Source organism: Podarcis erhardii (assembly GCF_964252035.2).
Source record: "Podarcis erhardii genome assembly, chromosome: 5".
In the NCBI taxonomy this organism is placed as follows: domain Eukaryota; kingdom Metazoa; phylum Chordata; class Lepidosauria; order Squamata; family Lacertidae; genus Podarcis; species Podarcis erhardii.
This window is the reverse complement of record NC_138509.1, coordinates 87306318-87330168: the sequence shown is the minus strand read 5'-3', so window position 1 is coordinate 87330168 and position 23851 is coordinate 87306318. Positions and strand designations below refer to the sequence as shown.

Sequence of the window (23851 nt, the reverse complement as noted above, 5' to 3'; positions counted from 1 at the left end):
CGGTAATTTCTCAGTTCCACGCAGAGATTTCTCAGAGACTCATTCCAGGGTGAAAATCTTTGCCTTCCTCCTTCGCCTTTGTCAATTTGTCTCTACTAAAGGGCACTCTCTGTTAAACTGGCCTTCGGGTTAAAAAAGGCGGTCCAATTAACGTGCCATGTCATTAGGCATTGCTGCTTAATGAAAGGCAAACATGTTCCTGAGTAACTAGGGTTGGAGAGGAAATTTGATCTGCTTGCCTGTGAAGGCAAACCTACCTAATTTGCCCTTTGTGAAACAATATGCAAACTGAAACAAACTTCTCCAAATTTTGCAGTGCAGTTCTCCAGCCAGGTAATGTGTGCAAAAGTGCATACCATGGGATAAATTGGACACATAAATGTCTATATTAATTGAATAAAGCATGTGCAAATGCGTTATATTGGGGAGGTTGCTTTCAAAAATGTGTATATATTGCAGATATTAATATTGCACAGCATGAAGCAGTTGGATACATAAAAGCTGGCCCATTTTGGAATAAAAATTGTCCAGACCCATTATTCAAAGCTTTACTAACCAGAACGTCTTTAAAAACAGATAGAAAACAATCAATGATGCATCCATAAAGTTGTATAAAGTACAGTGGTAACCTTAAGCGGGTGGTGCTTAAGGTTAAGAACAGTTTCAGGTTAAGAACGGACCTCCAGAACGAATTAAGTACTTAACCCGCGGTACCACTGTATATGCATATTCAAGCATAGGCCCCGTCCCCCTGTCAGGAGCTCATCCTACACTCAAGTAGGACCCTGGCAGAGACACATGCCCGACTGGCATGTTCTCTCATTCCTGGTCGTTCGTTCAGGATCTTCAAAAGCTTTCTTCAGCCCGAACATCACAGCGACTGATGCCAAGAAACATCAGCACACCTAGGGATCTGAAGTGTTTGCGCAGTTGTGTAACAGAACTCAGCAACTCAGCATTTTGGCTAATCTACTTTATTTACATATAAACACACACGGAGCACTGCAACATGGCTCCCTCTCTCTCTAGCATCAGACAGTAAAGAGCAAGAGAACAACGGACAATAGTCCCACTTCACGGAACACAGTAACACAGACATCCTGTCTCTGTGACTTCATGTGATAGACAACAACCCCATGACTGCAATCATGGAGCAGGAATTCTAACGCTTCCACCCCCCAAGGCTATGCAGCTCCTGGGGATACAGCATTATCACATCCTTCTCCCACTGTGCCTAGGAACAAGAGACCAAAAGCCAACTCCCTTTCAAAATCAAGATTTGCAATGGAATACCTTAATCACATGAGCTAAGGTTAAACACTCATGCAAAAGAGCAGAGAACAGAGCAGAGTTAATCATGAACCCAGCTAGAGAGCTCTCTTCTAGCTTAGTATCCTCCAATGGAATTTTCTAGCATTAAACCCTTAGCAATATACATAAAGGCATTCACCATTTCCAGTGTGCGATTAAACAATTATACTGAACAAAAACTGCTTACAAAAATATGTACGGTATATTTGTTACAATATGAGAACATCGCAGCTGCAGACAGCCAGCTTGATGACATCATGTGATATGGCTAGCTGTGGGAAAGAACTTTCCCGGAAGTTCACAGGCTGGAAAAGTCTTTGTGAAGTGTGTAATTTGAGTCCTTCCTCTTGCGTATGTACAGGAAGTATTTGTCTCTTGCTGGAAGGAGTCTGAAGTGTTCGGACATGTTTTCTGTAGTGCTGCAGAGTCAGAAATAAAGCGATGTAAATATGTTTCTGTCTATCTCCTTTCCCTGCTGGGAAGCAAGGAGGGAGGGGGTGTGCATTTTCCCACGCTGGGAGATGTCGAGATATCAAGATCTCCCTGGTCTGTCTGGGAACGCAGCCAGATGCAGATCACCGGTAAGCCAGCCGGGAGCCTGGGAGAGGAGCCAGTCTCTCCCGAAGAAGGCTTGTTTTCCAACAATATTGTGGGAAATTCATACTAAAGTGCTGACTATTTCTTGTGAGATTAAAAAAAATAAATACAAACTGATGTGGAAATTAAATGAACTGAATTTAAGAATGGAAGAATGAGAAACTGAGTGAATCCAAAACTGATAGATTCACCCATCCCCAAGAGTAGCTCTATTCATACATATTCTCTCTCTCTCTCTTCCTCTCCCTTTTAATTAAATTTTCAGATTTTACAAATTCTTTTAAACAGTACTCAAAACAAATCTCTCATATCCATTGACTTCCCATCTACCCTTCCATGGAATTCTTTCCTTACCATATAAAATTGCTGTATTACTTATATATTCATACATTCTAAGTCTGAATACAATCAATATGTGGAAGCAGGGTGGATAAAAATCAATGATTTTTTTTTTAAAAAAATAGGATTTTTAAAATTTAAATTAGATTATTTTTTTTAATTTAAATTGGATTTTTAAAATAAAATGCTTTTGGAAAAAAAATCTTTCAAAATATAGTCTTCTATTTAAGTTGCATTATAGTCCAAATACTATTAATCAGGAAATAAGGATTTGTTTTAAGTTTTTATGTGTGCTAAAACTCAGTCTAAGTTTTTTTAAAAAAAACAACAACCGTTTAACCACATCAGTTACCAAACATGGATACTGTCAGGGGCTCAGGAGCAGAGGCACAGGGAAGAGAGGAAATGGAGAGCGAAGGGGAAGAATCTGAGGGCAGCGTAGGAGAAGATGACAGTGGCCCGAGAGATTCCATGAGCCTCTCCAGCGAATCAGAAGATTCACAGAAGGGGGCGCCGGTGGCCAGGGCAAGGGGGGTCCAAAAGGGGACACTCCAGAAGCAAGGGGCCAGCGGGGACTCCCAGAGCAGCAGTTGGAGATCAGGACCAGCTTCCCCACCAGAGCGTAGTGGGGGGGAAGAGTCCCAGAGCTCGGGGCCAGCGTCTCCCCCAGCAGGGAGAGAAGATGAGTCAGGGCTGACCACGCCTCCATCGGAGAGTCAGGGAACGGAGGGGAGGCCAGGTCCAGCTAGCCTCCCGGAAGAGGGAAGTAGTGACAGAAGCAGTGTAACGGTCAGGAGGAAGGTCACTGGGTTGACGCGAGAGCCAAGTTCAAATGTACAGGCGCGCGGGACAGCAGGGAACCCGGATTGGGAACCAGGTCCTAAAGCCCGCCGGAGGCAGGGGGAGGAGTCAGGGGACTCAGCGTCAGAAGAGTCCAGAAAGGGGAATGCCCCAGCGGACAGGAGGACCCAGAGGAGGAGAGAGCAGAGGAAGAGGTGGAGCAGGTCTAGAGTCTTAAACTGGTGTCAGAGGGGAGGAGATTCAGACGGAGCTTCGGCGGTCTAGGGTTTAAGACGTAGAGCTGCGCGCCACGGTTTTGAAATAGAGACTGAACTTCAATAAAGACTTTTGTATATAACAACGACCTGGCGTTGGTCCTCTGTGAGCTGGGACTTCGGGCAGCTCTGACAGATACATATGCTATAATGTTATTGTTTTAGTTAAATAAATTGTTTAAATTGTTATTAATGAAATGATTATTTTTCTCCTTCCAATAAAGTACAAAAGAAAAGTTGTCCAAATATAAACAGCTAACTTATTAAACCTCACAATAATTTCATAATTATCTGTCTATGTATTTCTAATAGTATAACCAAAACAGTAATTTTCGATATAACTGTAAAAACTAATTTATTATTCAAAAAATGAAACCTTCATCTGGTTGTAAATATTAAGATTATACCAGCAAGAATGACTCTTTCTGTAAAACAATTATTTAAATCAAGTCTTACTGACTAGTGATTTAAATCAATTTGGTTTGTGTTATGTATTCAGACTGGCTGCAGTTCTCACTCTGGGCCACCAGTATGCAAATGAAGGATTGAGAGTTGCTTTCACCGATTGGGTAGTTAGTTGGAATTCGTTACCATTACAAGTTATTGAGCATTATATAAGGCAGCCAGCTTCACTGTTGCTCAGAGAGACTTAGAGCAGTGCTAACTGCTGTAATAAAGAGCTGTTGCTTAAAAGAGCCGTGTCTGTCGCCCATCTTTCCCACAATACAACAGTTTAAATCAAATCCACCCTGCGTGGAAGGAGACCGGGATTCCTCCCAGTGGCTCCACACCAATCGAACTTTGCACACAGACCCTTTGTGCATAGAAGCTGTAGGATACGGGTGAGACATACAAAGCACATGCAGCTTGAATGCTACAAGGCTCTCTGCGCAGTTGGCTAGATAATGTGTCCCTGGATCAATCCCTTGTGCAGTGTGAATGCCCCTTGAAAAGAAGACAGGGAAGTTGACAAGCAGTGTTACCCCTTGGAATGGCTGAGGGGTCAGCTGAGATTGGTGGGGCAGCGACCCAATCGCCCTAACAGACCAGGCTCCGCTGCATAAACGTTCTTCATAAATGGATTATAAATTGCTTGCCCTTCATTATACCCTGTGTATTGTCTCTTATATCTGGATAATCCACATTTGAAACAGCCTAAATTTAGATCAATTCTCCAAGCTTTGAACAAACTCTCCAGTGGGTGTAGATATGACCTTCAGAGAAACTAAAATTCATTTTCTTATTATCTTGGAGATAATTTGCCTAATGCCTTTATTCTTCCCATGCAAGGCGCAGACCTGCCACAGTGAAAACTGTTTACAAATGTTCTTTTTCTACATTAAAATTGATTTTCCGAGAGCGAGATAGGCAATGCATTCTGGAACTAATTTGAATTTTTCTCTAATTAATATTCAAACCCAAAATATGTTATCTTTGCATGACTGTGCAATTATTAAGGGGGAAATATCATCCATGAAGGTAATTATTTTTCATTTTCCTCTTTCCTCCTTTCCCCCCTCCCTCTCCCCCTTCTTTAATAGCAGATCACATATTTTTTTTAATAAACACACAGAGAGAGAGAGAGAGAGCCTGTATCATATCTCTTTCTTTCCTTCTTCTTTTTTAAGGCTATGATTGAGGAGGCCATCACAAGAGCCGAATGTTTTTCCGTGATGTACACGCCATTTGCAGCTAAAGTAAAGGCTGAAGAGGTAGACAAGTTGAAGGAAGCTTTCACCAGAAAGCACCCCGACTATGTGGAATACATCTATACAGGTGACAAGGTTGACACCCTACAACACGAGGGATGGTTCGGCCAAGATTAATTAAGGGCTTTTTACCCCATTGATTTGGATACCAATTTCCTTTAGGATATTTCTACACTAGCTTTCAGTTTACATATTAATTTCACATTATGGGGAGGGCGGAATCATGAATCCAAAATGGAAAACAATAAATCACACCAGAACGGAAAACATGCCGTGTGCCCGCCCCCTGGGCTCTGGAAGTGCTTGTGCTATTTATTTGTGTCATTGATTTTTAGAGTTCTCTTCATATAAAGATAGAAAAACTGAGTGCCGTTTTGAACTGTGCATGTTCTGCTTCCTCCTCTTATTTTTCAGACCCTCATGGACTTCACAGTTTGCCACAGACAGCCAACTGGTCTTGCCCTTCTCCCCAGTGTTATCTGCTGACCCTGGGCTTCAAGAACAAGGAAATTGGGAAATTTCTGGAAAAGATGTCCAGCAGGAAATTGCCGACATTTTCGGGTAACAAATGTGGATTCTCTCTCGCACATACACAATTGATAATGAACGGGTATCTCCTGGTTTTGTCATTTTCGCAAGTCTTACATTGGATGGATTGATGGATACATGACATGTTCTAAGCCAGACAAGAGAACTCGAGGAGGGCTCAGAGCAGGGCGTGGCTGGAGAAGAGCCCTGAGGGCCAGGTGGTGAAGCTCAGGGGGGCACATCCAGCCCTCAGGCCTGAAGTTCCTCAACCATGTGGTAAAATGAGACATTTGGCAACCAGCAAGTCATGACTAATCCATTTCCGGAGCCTTGGGATTAAGTTTCCACACACAATAGGGAGTTATCTTTTCAATGCGATTCTGTCCACAGCTGTTAGTTCTGTTAAATAATGCTTCTTTTATACCTCCCTAGAGCATAAAGCTCCATTCAGTCCTCTCACAAAAGAAGAAGCAAGGAGACACCTGGAGACAATTGGAAAAAGAATCTTGCCAATAATGGATTTCATCAGAGGCACCAAACTGACTGTGAGTATGATAATATTTTTAATATGGTTCCCATCCCTTACAATAAATGGTATATATTTTGCTGAAGGTGAGTAATGAGGCTTCATGCTGCTATTTCAGGCATGGCTATCACCCCAAGCTCCCCATGTAGTCCTCAACAAGGACAAAACGCTAGCTAAATGTTTGCAGACAACTGCAAATCTTTGCCGCGCTGTTGTGAAAGCGCAGTATTATAATTGAGCAAATTCAGGAAATGCGGAATTATAATCCAGCGGCACTATAATTTAGCTCCTGCAGCAATTGCCTTCTTGCTTCTGCTGCTGCCGAAATGAATGAGCTGCTTGTGATGAACGGCTTTGCCATGCTGTTGCGAAAATGCAGTATTATAATTTAGAAAATTCGGAAAACACAGAATTATAATCCAGCAGCACTATAATTTAGCTCCTGCAGAACATGTGGCAACTGCCTTCTTACTTCCACAACTGATGAAATGAACAAGCGCTCTGTTTCCAATATCCAGAAGTGATCACCATTGTTTATATTGCCAAAACTGCACCATCCGTGTGTAAGTACAAAAACCTTAGGGTGGAAAAACCTAGGGGGGAGCCCCAGAAACAACTCAATGAGGGGCTACAGAATCCTGACTGGTTGTTCAGCGGATGTGGTGGGATAAATAGCAGGGCCAAGTTTTCAAAAAATAAACAATGCTTATACAGTGGTACCTCGGGTTAAGAACTCAATTCGTTCTGGAGGTCCGTTCTTAACCTGAAACTGTTCTTAACCTGAGGTACCACTTTAGCTAATGGGGCCTCCCGCTGCCGCTGCGCCACCGCCACACGATTTCTGTTCTCATCCTGAAGCAAAGTTCTTAACCCAAGATACTATTTCTGGGTTAGCAGACTCTGTAACCTGAAGCGTCTGTAACCCGAGGTACCACTGTACTTAAGGTTTATATAAGGCAACAAGTTAAACAAGTCAAGAAAAAAAAATTGAGGGGGAGAGCCACTATTATAGTACTTATCCATAAGAGTAAATACAAAATAAACAGAGATATATAAAGATAAAAATAAACAGAGATTTGAACCGCTGACCTTCTGATCAGCAAGCCCAAAAGGCTAAGTGGTTTAGAACACAGCACCAAACTCACCAAACTCAAGCGATACATGCATCTAGTTATACCAGGGGCAGGAAGCCTTTTCCAGCCAATGGGCCAGAGCTTAATCTCCCTGACCACTGGCGGGCCAAATTTGACAGGTAGGTAGGGTCACCCATGGGGGCCAGCAGGCAATGGTGTTGGTGCTGAACTCTGAAGTCTCGATTGTCAGTATTGCGATGTTTACAAACCGTTTTCAAATATCCCTGTGCTGCTTTTGAACTTCCAAAAATGGGTGGTTCAAAGAGCAGCCTTTCATAAAAACAATCCCCGAACTACTCCTTAAGCCTCCATAAGTCTGAGATTTGAAGAGCAGCATGGGGGAAAGAGCTCTTTGAACCTCCTACTTTTGGAGGTTCAAAGGGCAGTGCTGAGAGGGTGGGGGGTGTTGCTCCAGGAAAGAAGCAATTGGGAAGTCACTCTGAGCTTCCAGTTGTTCCTCCGAAGTCCTGCTGTTACCCGCCCCACACCTGATGTCACATATGATTTCAGGCGTAGGGTGGGTGAGAATGGCTTCACCAAAATGGCCTCACTGAGCAAATGCAAAGGCAGGCTACATTTGATCCATAGACCAGAGGTTCCTCCCCTCTGAGCTATGCCTATTCTAAACTGTTGCTTCAAGCAAAACAATTTTGAATCATGCAGTTTAGCATATGGGCCCTTTGTGGTCTTCTGGCTCCATCCTTCCTACTACTTCCGGGTCCAGCTGTATTGCAGGATCCTGGCATCGTGCTCCCTAGTCGCCCATTCCACAGAGAAATAAAGGACCACATAGACTGGTTTGGATCAAAACAGGCCACAACTTTATTGAATACAGATGCAAGAGGTTTGGCTTGGGCATTAGGCAATCAAAATACTTCTGGCCCGCCTACCAGAAGTGACGCGTAGGTCATTCCAGGCAGGGGGTGTCAGGAGTGTGTGCAGGAGCCAGGCCCTGGGACCAGTAGGATTTTGCAGGACTGGGGCCTTCCTAAGTTTGTTCTGGAGAGGCAAGGTGAAGCCACTTGGTAAGTCACTGCACCTGGTGACAAGAGCCAGGAAGGGATATAAGGTCAGCATTTCTCTTGGGCTCTTTGCCACACCAACTTGTTTCCTGCCTTGCTGCATTTGGCTCCTTGCTTCCTGATCCTCGAACCTCAGCTCTTTGCTTCTTGACCCTCGGACCCTTGACTTCGTGACTCTCTGCTTCCTGACCCTCGGACCCCTGGCTTCTCGACTCTCATTCCTGCTCCCACCCTGCCATCTTGCCCCCGGTCACAACGTCCTCAGCCAGAACTTTGATTGCCTGTAGACTGGACCGTGACAGGGGGGGTTCATAAGTCTTACATCAAATAGAGTGGGGGCCCCAGGGACTGCTGTCTGGGGGAGCATCCTCAACCCTGGCCCTGCCTGGGCACACAGGCATGGCCAGTCCCCCTGGTTCCCTTTAACAGGATGCCCCAGTGTTTGGAGGGGCAGGCGAAGACTACACCCTCCCCTCCATCCAAGACAAAGGATTGCCCCAATGCCCAACCCAGTTGTGACGATTGCTATGAGGTAGGCAGAACCACTGGGTTAGAGCCAATTGGCTTGGTGGACAAATTCCTTCCTGGCTCCATAAAACAGCGACCACCGTAGCCATAGCAAATTCCTTAACAGTCAGCTTGAATCCAAGGAGGGTGGTTGGGGGAACCCAGTGAGGGGGAAACAGGTAGGGCCCCAGGTGAAGGCTATTTAAATGGCCAGGGAGTGGACCCAAGCGAAGCCTTTCAGCTTCGTTGGCCCCGCCCTCCAGCCCAGCCTGCATCCCCATTTGCCAATCAAGGATATAGGCTAGGATCCGGCTTCTGATAGGCAGCGCAAGCTTATGCCCACGCCCCCTATCCAAATGGGATTCAAGTAACATGATTCCCTCATCGGGGCCATGGAGAAGCCTCTGCCATCCCACAATGCCGCTGCACCAGAAGGGGTGAGCGGACTTCCCTACCACTTTCCAGTGTCCCTGCTCTCTCTGGTGTTTCAGCCCTTTCTCTTTCATTCAGCTCTTGAATTCCATCTCTTCAAATCTATGAAGAGCACTTTTCTTCAACTCAGCTCATGTACCATATTTTCGCTTCTCCCCCCCAGCATTTTAGCCAATTATAAGGATAGTAAACTCATGGTTAAGTGTTCATTTCCCCTTAACGGCCACATTCCTAGACTGAACTTTTGACCTTCTGTTCAATAGATCCTGAGTAGAACAACCACTTGTATTTTTGACCTTCCCATGAAAATGGACCCTTCTATGAGGAGAGCCCTTAAAACCCAAAGCAGCCATTTTATAACAACCAAACTTTATACAATATGGTGAAATGGCTTCTTTTCTCCCTTTTTGGGGGGGGGGATATTTTGAAAATGAACCAGTTTATCAATTATTTTGAAAGAACATTGACACTCATATGATCAGAACAGGAACAGGACACATAACTGAAGGGAAAATCTTTTTACATAATGATGATGAAAAGTGAGAACCCAACCCCAAAACCTGATTATAAAGCAATCTAAAGATGGTACTACAGGACAAGAACTCCTCTGTCATTCCTGTCTGCTCTGTCTAGACACTGATGAAATTGGACACTTCTGTTTCCTGTGGAAGTAGTCCAATTTTTTGTTTGAATTATATTTGCAGCTATTATTTATCAGCCTTAATACTTATTCCATGGAAGAATGTGCTTTATAGAACACTTTCCTTCCAGTTACCTGCTATTAGCTTTTTGAATTTCTCATGGGTTTTACAAAAAGATAGTTGGGGAGCAGGGGGAATACACTACAGTTGAAAAGAAGCAATTATTTTCTGTAAGATCTCCAAAACTCCAGCTAGTTTTCTCTTTGAAAGGCAATGGTGGAGGCATCTCAGGACACAAGGGGGGGGGAGAACTAATTAGCAGCCCAAATCTGCAAGCCGGTTGTGCCAAAACACATAGCAGATAGTTAAACTCTGGGATCTGAAACAACAAGATATAGCAATGGCCATCAACTCAGAAGACCTTGATGCACAAATCCATGGAAGATAAGTGACTTCTAGTCATGGTGATTATTTTACCTCCAGAACCAGAGGCAATATGCCTTTGAATACCAGCACCTGGGGATCACAAATGGGAGAGTGTTGCTGCACTCATGGCCTACTAACAGCATTCCATGACTATCTGGTCCTTATGGACCATCTGGCTGGCAACTGTGCGAAAGGAATGCTGGATTCCCATAGGTCTTTGGGCTCATCTATCAGGGCTCCTCATGCATTCTCAGTCGGTCTGCTTCAGCTGGATCTCGGTATTTCTGCTCAACTGGTTTATGGGTTTGGCTTTAGTTGGGCTCCCTGGGCTTCAGTTTCCAAGGGAGTCTTCCTGCTTAGAGAGGCATTTTTGCTGCCTTTCTGTTCACCCAGCCTTTCCAATAACTTAGCTAGTCTGTCCCACTGTTTCTTAAATCTGTGCTTAACTTTTGGGGTATAGCTAATTCTGTTTTGTTGCGGCATTTATATCTGGGGTGGGGGGCTTTCCTCTTCTTTTTGAACGGTTTCATGCCTTACTTCATGTTTAAATTGTGCTTCAATTCGACTGTAAGGTAGGACGCCATCAGTAAACAAATAAATATGGGGCAGGGCAAGGAGCATTAAATTGAAAAAGAGCCCATAACCAAAATGGGAGCAAATCATGGGTACTGTGCTGGTCCCGGGGGTGGCTGGTCCTGTGGCGTGGCCTGAGTCCAGTCCGAGGTCGAGGGTGTGGTATGGAGGCTGTCTGTCAAAGCTGAAGCGGGGTCCAAGGCAAGGAGTCGGGTGAGGTCAGGAACTCTGGCAGAAGAGCAGGACAGGGTGCCGGCAGGAACAGGTTACCAACAATGTTGCTCCTGCAACCTGGGACAGGGCTGGCTGGCTTTTATCTGCCCCGAGGCATAGGGCGGCCCCAGTCCACAGGTGACTCGCCTCTCCTGGCCTGGAGGCGAGCACTCCTCCTGCAAGAACTTAGTTCCCTCCGCCTCTCTGCCCTGAACCTCTGCAGCTCAGGAGAGGCTGGAGGGTTACTGGACTCAGAGGCAACCTCACCTTCCCCTGACGGGGCTGAGAGTGGAACACCTGCAGGCAATGGGTCCTCCATCACCTCCGGAGCCAGAGCAGATTCAGCTGGTGTCTGCTCCTGAGGATCCAGCACAGGTAAGGGCCCTTCAGGTTCAAGCCCCAGGCCCGGCTCAGCCAGTCCTGGAGGCGGGGACTCCTGTGCAGGCTGGGATTCCTCAGGTTCAGCCTCTGAATCCGATTCCCAGGCCATCACAGCTACATGTACACGTAGATCATATCCCTGCAGAATTCACGGGATTAGATTTCTGATTCCGCCTCCCCAGCTGCCCTCCCTCTGGCACTAGTACTGCCAAGCGCACTGCAATGCACCCACCTATCACCTGGAATCAGATGTACATGGGACCTTCCAGAGAACTACCCAGGAACTCCACCACCTTAATTCATTTCAGCTGCATTCATTGCTTATCTCAGAGTACCGATAAATCATTGCCTGCCTTGAGATTTCAAAACTGGAAAAATGTAGCACGAATATTCCAGCAACAACAACAAAAAAGGGAGTTCTGCCAAAACATGTCACACACATTTTATCACGGGAGACCTATCCGTCTAGTGCTCTCTGCTGGTTGTCAACATATAAGGATTAAAGGAAATTGCTATTATGGGTAATTTTCCCACGCAGTCTTCCCAGACCCTAGTCCCTTCAGGTGTTCTTGGATTAAAACTCCCCTCATCTCTGACTATTGGCCATGCTGCCTGAGGCTAATGGGAGTTGCAATCCAAAGCAACTCCTTCAACATACATACTGGTATGCTGTGGCATGTAGTTAGGAAATCATTTTCCACTCCAAAATAGCACTCATTGTGGTGGACACCAGCATTTAGGTGTGTGTGCTGCTTTTTTCTTTTCTTTTCTTATTTCTTTTCTTTTTAGTCCCTACTTTGTTTCAATAGCATGGCAAAGACCTCCTTCACATACTCTTCCAATCCTTTGGTGAACGGATAGAAATTTGAAGGATGCAAAATTCAAATCCTGCATCTTTAGCATTCCAGAAACCATTTTTTTGTTTGTTTCATTCATTTCTAGACTACCAACAAGTGTGGGCCAAGGTTTCTTGCCGCACATTACAGTTTCTTCTTTAGGAATGTGTTTATTTCGGCGATCCCCAACACAGTGCTTGTGGGCACGAGCAAAAAGATCTCGGCAAATATTCCCTCAGAAATCCACAGTGCGTGAAAGACTGTTGACTTTCTGCTCAGTTCCTATTTGCACTGGCTCAGCCTCTCCTACATTGAACACAAACCCTTAAACATGGCTTCATTCTACGGGAGGCCAGGACTGGAACACCCCACCCCTTCCTGTTCTGAACAGAGAGGTACAAAGAATGAGGACAGCAGTGGCTGGTGGGGCTGCCTTTTTTCATCGATGTTGGGGACGTGCCTACACCATTTCAACTCTTTTTCTGCTCTTTGGGATATCTGCAACAGCAATTTTGTTACTGGTGCCCTCACCACTTTCTCAAAGTTCCAAATGTGCCCACTGCCTCCCAAATGTGGGCGATAATCACTACGTTATTCAATTATCCATTTATTGTGCTTCTAGGCTGCCCTTCAGCTAAAGTTTTCAGGGTGCTATACAAGGACTGAAATTAAATATGGCATTAAAATTAACACTAAAACTACAGAAAGGTCCAACACACTGCTCAGTTATAAGATAGTGGCAATACAGAAACCACGGTGGACAGGAACTGCCCAGCCCACACAGCCTTCCATCCTCAAAGGCAAGATGAAACAGATTTCAATGAGCAAGACAAATCTCTTGAATGTTTCACACCTGCGGGGCCGTAACCAAGAAGGCCCTGTCACGAGTCACTGAGGGACTGGCTGCAGTTATAGGTGGAACTTTCAGCAGAGCCTCCCAAGTAGATTTTAAACCAGGCACAGGCAAACTCAGCCCTCCAGATGTTTTGGGACTACAACTCCCATGATCCCTAGCTAACAGGACCGGTGGTCAGGGATGATGGGAATTGCAGCCCCAAAAATCTGGAGGGCCGAGTTTGCCTATGCCTATTTTAAACCATCAGCTGGAAGGGAACGCAAAAGCCATCCTTTCAAGCGAGTACCCAGATCACAAGTCATATAGGGTTTTAGACACAAAGGAAGCACCTTACATTGGGCCACGCAGCAGACAGGCCTCCAGTCCCATTCTTTCAGGAGCAGCATGACATGACAATTGGCACGTGCCCTTTGCCTCAGAGGCCCTCTTTTGTTATTGTCGTTTTCCTTCCTGCAATATAAATTGGGGAAACTGGTGCTTGTTCCACCTGCTATGCTAGCTCCTTGTACTCCTTATGAAAAGCCCGTTTTCCCCCCCGGAAGCCTGGTGCCAGCTCTGTTTCTTTCCCCCTTCTTCCCACTTGTCAGGCATTCAGCTCTTTCCCCTGCTAAATCATCCAATTCTGTCGGCCCAAAGCCTCCATTTAAGCTTGCTATTTACTTAACCTTCACTGTACCGGGATGAGGTGGTTCCAGCTTCATCCTTGGCCACTTTATTATTTTCTTTACTGCAGCTTAGTAGCCTCTTGAACTCCACTGTAGCTCAGGTAATTCTCATCATGCGCTTCATCTCCCCCTGGGCTCTTATTGCTGCCAGAAGCAGTTATTTACACTCTCTTTCTGCATTTTTCGTTGCCACTGAAACACAACCCCTGACAGCATCCAACCTGCTATAATCTCTGGTTTCCCGCCCGCTCCTTAAAGCTGAGAATTAGGTTGCTTCTTCCATTAGTCTCTGACCTAAAGTAGGTTCATAGAGAATTGCTATAACTATCGAGCATTATCCAAATCAGGTAGCCAATTTCGTAACCTCGAGGGCAGCCTCACATAGACAGCAGTGCAGTCTGCCTCTGATCCTGAAAGTCGTATCCTGCCATCAGGACTAGTAGCCACTGACAGCCAAATCCCCCATGAAATAATCTAATCCCTATTTAAAACCATCTAAATTGGGGAACAGTGGCTATCACCACACCTTGGACCCTCACAACTGCTTTTTTTAAAAAAACCAAAGTGTAAGGAGGCCTGATTTCCATTAATGGATCTAGTTTGGTCCTAGGTCTACCCCTCTGCAACGCATGGAACTGCTTTTAGAAGGCTTTTTTTTTAAAGGGTGACAAATTAATTGAGGATACGTAGATATGTTGGTGGATCTGTTGGTGGAGCCTTCTCGGTGGCATCCCCCATTTGTGAAATGCCAGCCCTGGTGAGGTGCGACTGCCTTCCTTATTATTCACATTCAGGAGAAATTTAAAAACAGCCTGTTCAGCCAGGCCTTTGTTGGTTGAAATATACTGTTTCTGGCAAGCTTGAAATTGGGACCTGTGTGAATATGTGGCTGCTTTTAAATGTTCTCACTTTTTAAATGAGGCTGGTAGGTAGGTAGGTAGGTAGGTAGGTAGGTGTTTATTAATGTGGTGTGTGTGTGTGAGAGAGAGAGAGAGAGAGAGAGAGAGAGAGAGAGAGAGAGAGAGAGGACACTCGGGTTGCGAACGTGATCCGTGCGAGATACATGTTCGCAACCCGCAGTGTTTGCAACCCGCAGCTGCATGCATGTGCATGCGTGGGTTGTGATTTGGTGCTTCTGCGCATGTGAAAGCACAATTTAGCGCTTCTGCACATGCGCAACCGCTGAAACCTGGAAGTAACCCGTTCTGGTACTTCCGGGTTTCAGCGGTCCGTAACCTGAAAAAACACAACCTGAAGCATCTGTAACCTGAGATATGACTGTAATGTTTTGCTGCATTGTCACTCCTTTGTGAGGAAGGGAGGGATGGAAATATAATAAATATGAATAATAATGACAATAACAATACAATAGCCGGATGAAGTCCCTCAGCTCTTGTCTAACCTCTTTGCGTTTCATTGTGGGCCCAGGAGACTTTCTGCGCATGTTCGGGGGTGATAGAGAAGCTTCAACACGCCAGCCTGCTCGGCCGTTTGCAGCGCATCAAGGAGCAATCGCAAGTGATCAACCAAGCCATGGCTGAGCTCGCCACTATCCCCTACCTCCAAGACATCAGCCAGCAGGATGCTGAACTGGTGAGCAATCTGCTTTTCAATCCTTGCTGTGCGGGTTTGCTTGTCAAGCAAAAGGAACAAAACACAATGGGGGGGGTCTGCCTTTCCCCTCTTGAACCTATTTTTTAAAATAAATAAATTAGGAGCTGCTTTGAAAACCTGGACACATTTTGGCAAAGCGAGGGCAAAAAGAGGCATATAACGCTTCAAGAGGCATTTAAAATGGCCACCCTCAGATCTCTTTATTGTGGAGGATGGGGAGAGTTGGGGTGTTTCCTGCATTATGAAACAAAGTGCATTGTGAACAGGATTATTAGCATCCCGTAGCGTAAACATCAAGAGTACAAGACGAACCTGGGGGAAACCACCTAAAATAAAATGAAATAAGGAGCTTTGTTTGTTTATTTATTTATTCGACTGAGAGAACGTTCACTGAATGTGCAAGAAATGGACTCTCTACAGCGGATTTAAGTAAGGGAAATAAGCACAAGAACATTCGAGCCGCAGTAGATCAAAATGAAAGTTCCACACTGTTTCTCGCAGCAGGCAAGCAGATGCTACCAGGAAGCTCACAAGCTCAAGCTCAGCAGCAGTGCACCTGCTTTGTACACCAAAGGTCCCTGTTTCCATGGAGAAACAAATGCCCTCCAGATGCTGTTAGGCTCCAGCTCCCATCAGCCCCGGCTATATGGCCAGTCATCAAGAAGAATGGGAGCTGTGGTCCAGCAACATCTGGGCCCCTGAGATGGCAGGTGATGGGGAAGGGCCTCTGCCTGAGGAGACAGAGAGCTGCTGGCAGTCAGAGGTCCCGTTTAAAGCACTCTCACATCACTTCCAGGGGTGCCCAAACTTTTTCCAAAGAGGGCCAGATTTGATGAAGTGAACATGCGTGAGGGCCGCCCCAACGTGGTTGAGAGCTTTTTTTTTAGGATTGCAGTTGTTTAGGTTTTTTTTAGGATTTATCCCCAGGACATATATTGCCACGGGGACCGGATTAAATCGACCGGTGGGCCAGATTAGGCCCCCGAAATGGACTTTGGACGTGCCTGCTTTAAACGGTCATGGCAGACACACCCACCCAAGTGTCCCTGTTTTCCAGGGACAGTCCCAGATTTACAGAAGCTGTCCATAGTTGTCAACGTTTTCCCCTTTTTAAGGGAAATTCCCTTATTCCGAACAGGATTCCTCGCAAGAAAAGGGAAAAGTTGACAGCTATGAAGCTGTCCCGGTTTCTGATTTGATCCTGGAACGTCCCGCTTTTCCTTAGGATGTCCCTATTTTCATCGGAGAAATGTTGGAGGCAGTGGTTTTTTTCTGGGGGGGGGGACGCAGAGGTACGCATACCCCTAAACATTTTGTGAATCTAAGTTTGTCCTCATTGAGGGGTGTTATTTCAATATGAGTAGGAAAATGAGAGTACCCCTAAATGTTTCTTTTGGGGGGGAAGCACTGGTTGGAGGGTATGGAGTTAGCCGACCCCCCAGCCATCTAAAGGCAGCCATGTATAGGGAAGGTTTTTGTTTAATGTTTAATGTTTTATTATGCTTTTATATATATTGGAAGCTACCCAGAGCGGCTGGGGCAAGCCAACCAGGTGGGCAGGATATACATAGTACAATTATTAGGATTAATAATATTGTGGAATAGGACACCCCTATTTTCATCGGAGAAATGTTGGAGAGCATGTCATGGCTTCCCATTAGCTATAAAAGCTGCTAAGAGTTGTTAGGAGCAAGGCTGGATTAACCGCTAAGCAAAATAAGTGTGTGCTTAGGGCATCCAGAGAACAGGGGGGCACCACAGATTTATTTATTTTTCAAATATAAATGAAGCGCAAGTACACAAAAATAAACGTTATTTCCCATCTTACTGTTTCATTTCGGACAAGAAAATTTTATTTAACGGTTTTGAATTAGATATATATGGGAGTGCCAAACCCCTTTAAGTGCTTTGGGGGGGTCTTAATCCAGCCCTGGTTAAGGGAGCCTTATTCCCCTCAGAGAGCTATAGTTCCCAGAATTCCCTGAGAGAAGTGGGGATGATTGTTAAATTACTCTGGGAATTGTAGGTCTGTGAGGGGAATGCCTAGAGTTGTCATACGTCTGGGAAATCCCAGACATGTCCTACATGCACATTCGGGGAAAATTTTACAATTGTAAGCAAATGTCCAGGTTTGCGGGGGGGGGGCTCAGGCCCTGTTTTGGGGTGATTGCCTCAAAAAAAAACCTTAACAACTTTGTCCGGAAATATGGCAACCCTAATTGTGCCCTTAATGTTTCCACCAATCTGCCCAATACAGCTGTTACATTTGGGCCACAGAGGTTGAGTGTTGGTTAAAGAGGGAACACAACTAACCCCCTGGTCTTATTTCAGCTCCATAACCTTTCCGTAAATATCACAGTCACTAACTTGCAAAAGGCCTGAGACCTTGAGACCTTGAGGCCTGAGACCTTGCTCATCTGCAACACAGTAATTCAGATTCTGCAAAGCTCGTTTTGCTTTTTAGAGCTTACACCAAAGAGATGTGGGGCTAGAGTGTCTCAGTCCACTGCCATCACCCAAGTGGAAATTTTTAAAAAAAAGAACAGAGGGGGCTGTGTGTACAGATGGGGAAGAAATTTGATTCAGCCCACATCTAAAGGCAAGCGTAACAAATGGACATTTCCCTAAGCAATATACAAACCGAAACACAACCATCCTTCAAAATTTGCGCTTCTCCAAACCGTGCGATAAGGTTCTCCAGACAAGGGATGTGTACAGAAATGCATACATTGGGATAAAGTGTGCATAATAATTCAAATATTATTGAAAATAACAAACATGCATCGTATTAAGGGAAATTGCTTGGGTAAATGGGTGTATACATCAGTTAAAACTGCATGCAAAAATGTGTGCATTCTGAGAAATTTCAGGTGAAATGCTGAGAAATTTCCACGAGGATTTTAAAAAATTAAAAAAAAATCACAAATTGCTGCAGAACTGAATTTGTGACTGGCATCCTCCAGGCATTTGCTATCAGCTCAAATCCTCACACGAGAACATTCCACAGGTCCTTAGTATTGCAATGAGAAGTTACACAAAGCAAGGGTGCGTTTGTTCTTATTATGACCTCAGGAGCACCAGGGGACTCTGCAACAACAAAAACGCTTCCCTGAAGACCACCAGTAAATGTGCTGGTCCTGGAGACGCAGCCCAGTGCTCTGCTTCAAACTAACACAATGGATAATTTTCCATTTGCATGCGTCTAAATTAATTACTGCATGCAAATGAGCAGTGGCTAGTGGTTTCTCCTCTGGGATGGCTTGCAGACCAAGTCATACATCATGGCTTAAGCACATGCTGGGAAACCATTACTTAAACCTGGCTCTCCCAGCTGCAAACTTCACCTTTCGGAAGACACAGTGACCTTCTCAAGGGTAGAATTTCAACAAGCCTTGGGAGTGTTTGCATTGCTTTCGATCTTTCTTTACCAAACCTGGCAGCCGTAGAGAACCCCCAAACAGAATATTCTATGACAAGTTGTTTTTCTTTTCCCTTAGGGCACCACTTTTAAGTAATGCAGAAAGAGATCTATAATCTGGACTTCCCACATTTAACTTTAAAAACAAACAAACAGCAACACATTAATAGCACCCACAGAGGGAAAGGATAGCATAACACTGCAAATACCTTTTTCTAACTAAGAGAAATCTTACTGATCTCTCACATCGCAACCCACCTGGCTGCACCCTTAGAACACTGCCAGTTTGTTAAAACGAGAACTTTAAACAGTTTGATTTGATCCTTCAGTTCAGTCAAACTGGGTGCTGCTTCTATGTATGTGTGGCCCAAAAGCTAGATTGCAGTTTGCGTTTTTAATGTTTATTTATGAACCACCTTAAGTGCCCCATGGAGGGGGGTGTTGAAAAGCCTTTTTCATAAATGTCTTTGTTTCTTTTAATTGACGCAGCCTAGCCAGTTGCACACTTTCAAGTTGATTGTTGAGCTCAGTAGAAGGCATTTAAGTAGGTGTTCCACTCGCATGCTGAAATTAATGAGACTGAAATACTCTAATATTTACAAACACATAGTGCATTGCAAAGCAAGCTTCTCCAAAATTCCTTAAGTGCACATTTTCTGACAGGATATTTCACCAAACACACACACACACCCTTATTGTTGAGCATTATCCATCCCACAATAACACAAGGCAAATGTGGATGAGAAGAGGAAGGAGGTGGTGGTGGTGGTGTTCATTGTGCGAAAGATGAGCAATAAAATCATCAGCGTACAAATGATTTTTTAATTAGGTTTTAATCTGTGTATTTAGAGAAGTTATTTCTGTGTGAATTCCATTCCGATAATTTTTATCTTGGTGTCACAGCTGCAGTCACTAATGGCAGATGCCATGGACACCCTCGAAGGAAGGAAAAGTGATAAAGAACGTGTCTGGAATAAAATTCAGAAGGTAAAAAAAAATAGTCATTGCTGAAGACTCAGCAGATATAGCAGTTTCTTGGAAGGAAAAGGTCTGTCTCTGGGGTCAAATCTGTTTGCTGAAAAATTCAGGAACATCACCATCCTGAAATTTTGCCTTGGCAAATTTGTGCACAGACCACTCATTGTTTTTTTTGTGGTGGGGGGTGCTCTTTGAATTCATCCAAATAGAGATAGACTCTTCCCGTGCAACCCATCAAGATGACCAAGTCTTTTCACACATTGCCAACTTTAAACGCAGCTAGGCCATCCTTTTTCTCAATTCGGATCAAGGCTGATTTGGATGCAAACGCGTCAAAACTCAGTATTTCATATGAAGCAGTAAGAGAAATAGTGGGTGGTTAATGTGTACACTGCTTCCCAGACCAGAGGTGGGTTGCAGAGCAAATGGAAGAGTGTGTACACAGCCATTGCCAAATTGTTTGGAATGATTGATGTGCCTACATCTTTATTGTGCCAGATCTGATAATTCTCCCGAAATCATGTAAGTCCACAAAGATCAAGCAATGTAGGGAGTAAGGCAACTTTGCGACAGGGTAAACAGCTAAGAGCCTGGTAGCACCTTAAAGACTAACACATTTAGTATAGCATAACCTTCCACAGACCACAGACCACTTCATCAGGTGCAGGGTTAATTCCAAGTTGCAGGTACAGATGTACATTATTTGGAAGGAGAGCATTGTGAACAGCGAGGTTAGAAGGAAATGAAGTGCAGAAAAGCACAGACCGCGATAATTACATTACCGACAGCGGCATTTACAGAAAGAGGAGTTGATAAAACAGACATCCTGGCATTGGTAAGCCAATCCCACCAGATGTCAAAGAGAAGAACAACTACCAGACTTTTAGAAGACATCTGAAGGCAGCCCTGTTTAGGGATGCTTTTAATGTTTGATGTATCATAGTATTTTAATATTCTTTGGGAAGCCGCCCAGAGTGGCTGGGGAGGCCCAGCCAGATGGGCGGGGTATAAATAATAAATTATTATTATTATTATTATTATTATTATTATTATTATTATTATTATTATTAATTAGCACATGTGGTGTGATAGAAATAAACTCCATTGTGCCAGTTCAGTCCAGAAGTAATTGTGCTGAACTTTTTGATATATTTACAAATATATCAGGTAGCCATGTTGGCCTGCCGTAGTCGAAACAAAATAAAAAAATTCCTTCCAGTAGCACCTTAGAGACCAACTAAGTTTGTTATTGGTATGAGCTTTCGTGGGCATGCACACTTCTTCAGATATATGATCTTTCAACCATTTCATGTTGCCTTTCTCCTCTTGAAGTGCTCAGCTGATCTGTATAATCCCTTTTTAAAGCCATTCGGAAGGGAGGCTGTAACTACACCCAATGGTAGTGAACTCTATAGTTTACCTCTGCATTGTGTCAGAGACAACACAGCCCTCCTATTGCCTACCATAGTCCTCTAATGCAGTGTTTCCCAACCTTGTGCCTCCAGCTGTTTTTGGACTACAATTCCCATCATCCCTTGCCACTGGTCTTGCTAGTCAGGGATGATGGGAGTTGTAGTTCAAAAACAGCTGGAGGCACAAGGTTGGGAAACACTGCTCTAATGAACCCTACGGGACTCCTCCACATACAATCCCAGCACTCTCGGTCTTAGATCAACAGTTACACGTCAGCTGGTGCTAAATTTGTTTAAACAAACAGCTAGCATTGCCGTGCGGCATGAGTTAATTAAAACAGATAACTACTGGAGAAATTTAAAGGGTTTTCCATCACCTTTTGGAATGGCTATTCACCAATTCACAATAAAGCTATAGCTCTAGGAGTGCGTGTGCGGCTCACATATCAGAAAGAGATAACAAAATAACCATGCTTTGTTTACTTGACCGCTGACTCTTGATGCATGTACAGGATGCCTTCCTGCGCAAATAATTTATTTGTTTTTGTTATTTATCCTGGGAGCGCGTAGCAAAACAGAGAGTTGCCCTTTTTTCTGCGGGTTTCATCTCGAGAGATAAATAATGGAAGCAGAAGCATTTTCCCTTGCTCTATCTCCCTTTTACTTATGGAGTCCGCAAGAGAAACTCTTTGGAAAAAATAAACACAGTATGTGTTGCGTCGTTAATGCGATCAGCGGCATTAACTAGATCAAGTCTCCCTTTCTGCTCATTAATGAACACACAACAAGCACTTTGCACAGGGACATGGGCAGCTTCCCCTGGCAACATACGGTGCTATGATCCTTACATCTACCAGTTGAATTTTCTGCCCTCTGCGGCATTAATGGTTCCATTCAAGATGCAAAGCTACGGTGCATTTGTGCCCACAGCCATTCCAAAAGTAGTCCCCGTACCCTATAAGAATACGAAGCTTTAGTATGGTGCTTTGCATGCATTATTCTGCTAACGTTTTTTTAAAAGCCTGTGAATTAGATCAAGTTGCTCCTTATTGCGGACAGATGGCCTTGAGAGAGCATGGTGTGTCTAAGGGCAGTGAGGCATAGTGGCTAGAGCGAAGAACTTGGGAAGCTGCCTTATACTGAGTCACATGACTGGTCCATCCAGTTCAGCGTTTTCTACATCAGTTTGTTCTCAAAGAGTGTGGCGCCCCACATTGGTGTGGCAGGAGAGGGTGGCAAGTGTGGCGGGTCAAAGACAATCAAAGACAATCAAAAAAACATTTAAATATTCGATATAGTATAGCATAGTACAGTACAGTCGTATATTGGTTGACGAATGTCTTGCAACTCGAACGTTTTGGCTCCCAAACCAGAAGTGAGTTGCGAACTTTCTTTGGAACCCAAACATCTGGCGTGGCTTTCAGGGCCTTTCAGGATCTTCCTACAGCCAATTGTAAGCTGCACCTTGGTTTCCGAATGTTTTTGGGAGTCAAACAGACTTTCGAGGTACCACTGTACTGAGTTACACAATTGGTCCCTCCAGTTCAGCACTTCAGTTTGTTCTCAAACTGGTGTGGCAGAAGAGGATGGCAAGTGTGGTGGGTAGAATCAAGGACGATCAAAGAAACATTTAAACATTTGATATAGTATGGCACAGTACAGTATATTTTTAAAAATTGCAGAATGTGGGTAGATATATTTTCGAAATGAGAGCAAGAGCATCAAATAGAACTGCATGCTCACCCCTCTTACTGAGTTTGTATACATTCTTAAGGTGTGTGTCATTCTGTAAGAGGCTCATTTACAATCTTTGGGGAATGGTTCATGTTCTTATGCAGCTGCACTGTTTCATACTTTCTGGGTGTCCCATGAGCCTATCATAAAGTAGTTGTGGTCTGTGTTATAAACCAAGCACTGCTAGGAGTTGTTAAGAGCCAGTGTGGTGTAGTGGTTAAGAGCGGTAGTCTCGTAATCTAGTGAACCGGGTTCGTTTCCCCACTCCTCCACATGCAGCTGCTGGGTGGCCTTGGGCCAGTCACACTTCTCTGAAGTCTCTCAGCCCCACTCACCTCACAGAGTGTTTGTTGTGGGGGAGGAAGGGAAAGGAGAATGTTAGCTGCTTTGAGACTCCTTAGGGTAGCGATAAAGCGGGATATCAAATCTAAACTACTACTACTACTACTTCTTTTTCTTCTTCTTCGTCTTCTTCTTGTTTCCTTATCAACCAAAAGTTCAGTGTAGCACAGGCAACTTTTCATTCAGAAAGTGTAGCCCAGGGAAAAATGTTTGAGAACCCACTGGCCTACACTGGGTGGCACCAGCACTCTAGGGTTGCAGACTGAGGACATCCCAGACCCTACATGGGGCACTCTGCATGCAGAGCAGTGAATAGCACATTAATGCAACAGTTAGGATTCCAAGTGTGTTGAGCTGAACACGCTCAGAATCCCTGCAGACCTTCCTTCTTTAAGCAGGAAGCCTTGAACTGAAACTGCCCCAAGCAAGGATGGGGCAGCGCTTATGTCTTTGTGCACCCTGCCATCAACCCTCCTTAAGCTCACACAGATTTGCTCTGAACACTTGAGGAGGACTCCACTCAACAGCTGGATCTGCAGGCAGAAGAAGCAGCTGCTGTTCCAGAATAATAATAATAATAATAATAATAATAATAATAATAAT

The 23851-nt window shown here is 44.5% G+C and overlaps 1 protein-coding gene across 1 annotated transcript in view; it reads left to right on the top strand.

Annotated features, from left to right (window-relative positions):
- SPATA16 (spermatogenesis associated 16) overlaps positions 1 to 23851 on the top strand; it is a 156007-nt gene that overhangs the window by 106858 nt on the left and 25298 nt on the right. The window contains exons 6-10 of the mRNA XM_081862520.1: positions 4931 to 5078; positions 5426 to 5572; positions 5972 to 6084; positions 15179 to 15343; positions 19686 to 19769. Of these exons, the coding sequence (XP_081718646.1) occupies positions 4931 to 5078; positions 5426 to 5572; positions 5972 to 6084; positions 15179 to 15343; positions 19686 to 19769 (657 nt within the window). The remainder of the gene's footprint in view (positions 1 to 4930; positions 5079 to 5425; positions 5573 to 5971; positions 6085 to 15178; positions 15344 to 19685; positions 19770 to 23851) is intronic.